General features: G+C 39.1%; 1 protein-coding gene and 1 long non-coding RNA gene across 2 annotated transcripts; both read right to left on the reverse strand.

The window, feature by feature from the left end:
• Positions 1–28: 28 nt before the first annotated feature.
• Positions 29–1668, reverse strand: ptgdsl2 (lipocalin). Its single transcript, XM_005462604.4, has 6 exons — positions 1476–1668; positions 855–994; positions 690–763; positions 459–572; positions 273–374; positions 29–174 (listed from the first exon to the last, which is right to left on the reverse strand). The coding sequence occupies exons 1-6, from the start codon at positions 1569–1571 to the stop codon at positions 146–148; spliced, it is 555 nt and encodes a 184-aa protein (XP_005462661.1). The 5' UTR covers positions 1572–1668; the 3' UTR covers positions 29–145.
• Positions 1669–3376: 1708 nt separating this feature from the next.
• LOC112844217 (uncharacterized) lies at positions 3377–7042 on the reverse strand. Its single transcript, XR_003216948.1, has 2 exons — positions 4380–7042; positions 3377–3751 (listed from the first exon to the last, which is right to left on the reverse strand). It is a non-coding gene; the product is annotated as an uncharacterized LOC112844217 (long non-coding RNA).

The raw sequence follows: 7042 nt of genomic DNA on the forward strand, positions 1-7042 counted from the left end.
AAAGGATGAATAATGAAGAAAAACACTGTAAATTTTTGCATTTTTATTGTTAAAAACTGCTCAAGATGTTGCTCATTCCCATTTCCATAACAGATGGTGGAAGATCTTTATGCAGTGTCGGTGAGACGATCTTGCAACAGAGGAGTCAGGCAAAACACTCAAGCGGACACTCCTCTGGAGAAGGAAACATGGAAAGTGTAAGGTAATCAGTGCACATCAATTTGTATTTCAGGCTATTTTTATTGAGAACTTCGCCACCAATGTAAAAGTACCGGTTTTAGGAAGATAAACAATATTTTCAGGAAGGATGCCGGACTGCAAGCAGAGCTGGTTGAACTTCTCCTTCACCTCATCGCTGAGGTCCAGACTACGTCCTGTGGAACCACGTGATGTTAATCTGCTGCAGTGGCTGTAACTTTACTTAACAGTTTACTGAACACAGCTAAATGCAACTTTACCGTATAAGTTGTTTTCAACAAAGGTTCCATTCCGTCCGGTGTTGATATAATGATTCAGGGAGTACTCATCAGGCTTCTCATCGACCACACGCATTTCAGTAGCAAACCCCGCGACTGACAAAAAGGGAAACAGCAGAAGAAAAGATGTGAAAAAAAAGTAATACTCGATGATGATGATGGAGGATTAACCGTGGTGGGTAAAATGTTTCCTGTCTTTGTGGGCGTACTCACAGGGAATGCTGTATGTGAATTTTCCAGGCACGTCAGTCTTGGATGCCAAAATCTCTATTTTCCAACACGCATCGCTACAGGTGCAAAGACATAACATTAATCATCAGTGTAAATATTTCAATGCTATCCAAATGGTATTTGCTTTGTCTGTCCTCTCGCACTCACGTAGGAAATGAGAAAGCCACCTTAAGACTCCCATCTTCAGTTGGCTCAACCACGGCCGTGCCGGACTTTATACTGGCTTTGCGACAGACAAACCACTTGGAATTAGAGCAAACTCCAGTCAAGTACCACTTACCTGCAGTCTGTGGACACACAAATGGAAAGCATTGAGAATTATACAGAAGCACAAGAGCTGTTTATTGTAACACTTTGTGTGTGTGTGTGTGTGTGTGTGTGTGTGTGTGTGTGCACATTAATAATACACTGATGTATATTAGTTTTATTCATGCTATATCTTGAGAAAACAATTGCAGAATTTCACATCAAAGTTTGCAATGCTTATGTTTTGTTGTTGTTCACACTTTTATGTTTATATAGTTTTTTGTTTGTTTGTTTTTAAAGCAATGGACAAAATAAATATTATCAGGCAAAATCCAGGGTGAAACATAACCAAATAACTTAAATGGTGAAGCCTCCTGTAAAGACTGCTAAACTGTCTGGGGGGTGCCCTGCCTATCTTTGTTGGATAAGCTCCAGTACACCTTTTCCATAAGACGGAGATATATGTAGGAAAACAGATGGGCGGTAAAATAAAAAATAAAAAATATTATGGATGACTCTTACCCCCTGTAAATCAAAGTCCGCCTGAGGTGGGATTTCAGAAGCAGAAACCATGAGGGAGCACAGTACCACTCCCAGAAGGGCGCGAAGTGAAGCCATAGCTGCTGAAGAGTGAAGAAATGATGATGGGGGAGAACACAGATGAAGATCTGGAAGTTGCTGCCTGGTGACTCTTTATATAGAAGAGTGAGATTAACTCCCCACCAACAGCTGCACTTATACAAACCCCCAGGTTCTGGGATGGCTTTGAACATGGGACATTTTCTGCAAACACATCGACAGTTTCATAACCACAAAGATTATTCCTGCAGCGGCAGAATTGTATCCACTGTGTGAGAGGTGAATGTCAGACAGTTCTTAGAAAATGTAGTTTAAATATCTCTTTTACCCCCATTTGTCTACAAACTACTTGAAAGCCCTTCATGTAAGAGGTTTATTATCTGTGCAGGATGGAGCATCCTCAGAGTGAAAGGAGAGCTTTGTTCACACAGTTTTTTCCAAAGCTGACTGATTAGGAACCTCAAAGTTGGCTTTCCTCATAAGTAATACATGGTCTCAGTCAGACTGGACATGATCACTCCTACAGGGAGCAAAGTAAATGTACTATAATTTTATTTCACCTGTGAAATGATGAAAAACAGCAGAGAAGCTAACGCTAGCAAAAGGGTGTTGAAATGTTTCATTTTCTGCTGTTTCATAGGTCAAAAAGGGCTTTGAACCAAACTGATCCTGAACTGCTGCTACTGTTGTAGTACAGTATCTGCTGTGTGGTTAATCATATATCCTTTTGTACACAGCAGACAGAGGCTACTGGCATCCATCTGCTAGATAGCTTTAAAAATTGGTTTGGGAAGTGGCTTTGATAATACTGATACACGTTCTTTGCTACTGTCACAGGACAGGGATGCACCAGGGAATAGTTGTCAGGATAAAGAGCCTTCAGTTCTCAAATATAAACTGGGTACTTGTAGGAAACTTTGGGAAGCGGCATTTTTCCTCATATCGTCTAAATTTAAGTTAGCTCAGGTACTTCTTCCATACTTGCTCTACATAAAGCCAAAGAGTTTGGAGCTCTGCAAACATTTCCAGTACAGCTGGATTTGTTTGTAACTTTGGTCACCTCTGTATCATCCCTCAGATTCTTTTCTCTACTGCACAGCATTGAAACCATGACACCACTAGTGATGCTGAGGAGATGTCCAGTTTAAATAGACCTTTATTCCTGGAAAACAAATACATGAAGTGATGCTGTTAAAGAAGTACATTTTATCGCACTAATGAATCAAGCAATCTGTATGTTTGTCTGTCAGTCTGTCTGGTCAACAGTTCTCTTATCTACTTCAGACTTGGTGGGTTTGTTTTTGGAGCGGTCAAAGTCTATCACTGTGTTGCTTTGTCTGGTGTAAATTTGCCTGTACAAAGGGAAACATGCATGTTTTAGATGCAAATTCAGAACATGGGTGCATTTTTTTGGTCATCTTCTATGATTATGTGTATTTTATATTTATTTAATTCTATTATTTTTTGTATATGAATCTTTACAAAGTGTGTAGATACAAAGGCTTGATTAAAACAAAGGTCTCAGCTGTGCTGTGGGATGTACTAATATCTGTTTCAAAATGTAATAAATCAAAGGATTTTAGGCATTTCATACTTTTTATTTGGTTTTTATTTATAACAGCAGGTGGATAAAAGCAGGCAAGTGATGAATATAATTTTGTGACATTATGAGCATTCTTAATAAAGACAGAGCAGAGATAGTAAAGAGTAAAGGAAACAGGTCATGGACGTGAGATTTTCAGAACAGTAAAAGCTCCTCAGTGAGATGATCACCTGGACACAAGGTTAGGCAGCTGGGCACTCATCTAGAGAGAGGAAAATGGAAAAGTGATCTGTGCATAACATCACTGTTGATTGCAGTTATTTTACATCAAACTTCTTCTCTGAGATAAGAGTACCATTTTTGGGAAAGATGACAATATTTTCAGGCTGGATGCTGGTTTGTAGGGAGAACTGAATGAAATTCTCCTGCACCTCAGCGCTGAGGTGCACGCCACGCCCTGTGAAAACAGATGACGTCAATCTGCTGCAGCACGTATAGCTTTCCTGATCAGCAGAACAGGTTAACAAGGATTCAGCAGAGCGTAGAACCAGAGCTAAATGCCACATTACCATATAGTTTGTTAACAACATAGCTTTCTTTCCACTTTGTCTTGATGGAATGAATCAGGGCAAACTCGTCATACTTTACGTCAGCCAAGTCACTGAGATACCCCAGCCTGACAAAGGGAATGCAGCAGAAAAGGGGTTATGAACATATGAAAGCAGAAACAGCAAACATACCAGATGGTTAAATTGTGTTCTTCTCTCTGTGTGTGCACTCACGCCGACTTGTGTATGTGAACTTTCCACGTACCTCAGTTTTTTTCTCCAACATGAGCCATTAGGGCTGCAAAAACATCACTAAAACGTGAATTCTTTCTCTTTTTTTGTTATCACCTGTGATTATGTGTTTTATGTTTATTTCATTTATGAGTTCTTGTATAGTTAAGTGTAACTAGACTTCTATGGGATGTAAATGATTGTTTTGTATACAGATCTGTACAAAGCGTGTAGATGTAAACACTTGATTAAAAAGGAGATCTCAACTGTGTTGTTATGGCTGTACTTCAACGTATTTGTTAAAAAAGATAATAAAGCAAAGTATTTTAGCTGTTTGGGAGTTTTTGTTTGACAGCAAATGGTTTGATTCAATTCAGTTTTATTTATATGGAGTCAAATAATAACAAAGGCCCTAGAATATCCCTGAGTTTGGCCAGGTGACACTCCTCTGAAGAACAAATAAAAAGAGGAATAAGGGGATTCGTTTTCAAGTTTTGTTTCTTTCAAAATAAAAGCTGAAAGTACCATGTTTTGGAAGCATGATAATATTTTCAGCCAGGATGCCGGTCTCCAAGGAGAACTGCACCTCAGCGCTGAGGTCCACATCACGCCCTGTGAAACCACAGATATAAATCTGCTGCAGTGAGAATAACTTTACCCAACACAAGTGTAGAATTAGGAATTTGACTTTACCATCCAACCTGTTAACAACAAAGCTTTCATTGCCTCTGTTGATGGTGTAAGTCATGTAGTACTAATCATACTTCACATCAGCCATGCACAAGTCAGAGTATCTCCAGGCTTTCACTAATAAAGCCAAGGAGATGATGTGAAAATAGGAATAGTAAAATATGCATTCATAATCAGTTGTATGTGTCAACTATGTGGGCACCTCAGTCTTGCTGGCATGAAGAAAAGTTGTGTAACGTGTGCCATAAGGGCTGCAAAGACATCATTTAAACAGTAGTCGTCTATTAGTCATAACGTATCTCCTGTTAAATAGTTAAATGTCCGTTCGCCATCTCTGTCCTCTCACAGCTCCGCGTATACCAACTCCAGGTCCCCACCAGTAGCTGTGGTAACAATGGCTGTGCCCATCAACACACTGAGAAGCCACCGGTTACTATTGGTGGCTCCAGTAGGGTTACCTGTCAACTGTGGACACATGAAAGGAAAACAGCAGAAGTTAAACAGAAACACAAGACATGTTTACTTATGGAAAAGTGTTTTGGATGGTACTTTCTTTGTTTGTTTAAAGATAATGACTAAAACTCTACAGACATCTTAAACCACCCTCGTTTCTATATATTTTGTTATATAAATGGAAATACAGACAAAGACAGACAAAAACTGAGCTTATATGATACTAAGGACCCTGGAAGTCAGTCCACCTTTATTATTCAGCACAGCCTGAAGTCTTTTAGTCAAGCTTTTTTGTATTTTCTGTGAGGAAGTATTCAGGAGCAGTTCTTTTCTTGGATGTTGGTTCCCTTTTTTTCCATTCTCTGTTAAGATGTTTCAGTAATGTTGAGGTCTGGGGAGGCTAATCCATGACTGAAGTCCTGTGATGCTGCATACTGCATTAGCAGTTTGTTTGTCATAGTGAAAAATGAAGCCACTGCCAATCAGACATTTGCATAGTGGATCAACTTCTGATGGTACTTTCCTGAATTCCATACCTATAATATGTTTGCACATGCTGATGAATATTTGCAACTGATTTTCAGTCCAGTTCCTGTGTAATGTGACATACGCCAGTCTTTCTCCCTGTGTCCTTCCTTAAGAATAGAGCCATCCTTCCATTGAGACTGTTTCTGTTGAGGCTTCATTGAGCAGTAGATGGATCCCTCAGCTCATCTAATCGTCCTATTTCTTAATACATGACTGTCAGAAACTGTTAATCTGCTGTAGCTCATTAACTCTTCCACTTCTTTTTTTTGTAATCTCTTAGTTTCCTCATTTTTTTAAGGTGGCACTGCACACCAAATCCAAAGTCAGCATGCTTTTATATAATGGAGTTGAACCTGTAACTGAGTTTGATTTAAACCAACCTAAGCAATTAAGTGAATGATGATGAGTAAAGAAATGATGGCGGAGGTCGTGGATGAAGACAGCTGTGGTTGGCTCCTCGTATATAGCAGAGTGAGGTTGTGTTTGCGCATTATTATAAAACCATGCTCACTATATATTTTAGCTGCAGACAGTAACATTATTTGTTTTGCTGTGGTGATGTTATTCCACTTTTTATTCCAAGACCCTCAACACAAGCCTTGTAGTCCAACCATATAAAGATAAATAAACAGTTGTGTTTGTAGCAGCTCATGAACATGAATCATTCCACATTACTTTAAAAATCATTGTAAACTAAAATGGAATAAATTAGTGTTTATATATAGTTTTGTCTCAGCTGTTTATACACAGTGTTTCAGTTCTTATCAGAGAGTCCCACCGTCTCACATGTAATGAACCTTTAGCTCTGTTGTAAGCGTTTTGTTAGACCAGGGTTCCCTCATTTAAAAAATAATCTCTCATTAGAAATGGATCTGATGTCTAAGACATAGAAATGCTTATTATGGGTTCACTTGATGTCATTGAAAAGAGAGATGCACATAGGTGACGCGCAGGCCATCCAGCTCCGAGGTTTATCTTCTCACCTCGAGTTTGCGACACTCTCTCCATGTCCTCTCAGATAAGGGCGCGCACATTTCTGCAGGATCTTCTAAATTAGAAAGAGCAATTCACAAAACAGAAGCTGAGCATCACAAAACACTCATCACAAACCAAAAATGGCTCCACTGAGCGTCAAACTATCACCAGAATTTACTGATAATCTAAAGACTCACATAACTAATTTTGTCTCATTTTGTCTTAGTTTGAGACATAAGTGCATGATTATAAATACTGTGTAGTTAGATGAGACAGAACTGATGGTTCCTCTTAATTATCCTCTTCATTTTTCCTGAGCCTCAGTAGTGGAAGCTACCATGGATAGAAAAACAATGACTCATCTTAAATCTACCCAACCACAGACTCCAAATCTAAAAAAACAAACAAACATACGGTGAAAGAAAACAGGGACTTTAACCAGAGAAGTACTCACTCAGACACTGTTGACTTAGTGGTATTCCTTATCTGCAGCTGGACTTTAGTCTGAATTACACTGAAACTGGCAATTTCACTTACTTTTA

This window comes from Oreochromis niloticus, linkage group LG3 (genome assembly GCF_001858045.2).
Source record: "Oreochromis niloticus isolate F11D_XX linkage group LG3, O_niloticus_UMD_NMBU, whole genome shotgun sequence".
NCBI classification, from domain to species: domain Eukaryota; kingdom Metazoa; phylum Chordata; class Actinopteri; order Cichliformes; family Cichlidae; genus Oreochromis; species Oreochromis niloticus.

Bases quoted from the DNA above. Each gene is read 5' to 3' on its own strand.
- ptgdsl2 (XM_005462604.4), bottom strand. From the start codon at position 1,571: ATGGCTTCACTTCGCGCCCTTCTGGGAGTGGTACTGTGCTCCCTCATG. The intron at 573-689 runs GTGAGTACGCCC...CCTTTTTGTCAG, and splicing joins ATTCACATACAGCATTCCCT to TCGCGGGGTTTGCTACTGAA. The intron at 375-458 runs GTAAAGTTGCAT...GTGGTTCCACAG, and splicing joins TGTTGAAAACAACTTATACG to GACGTAGTCTGGACCTCAGC.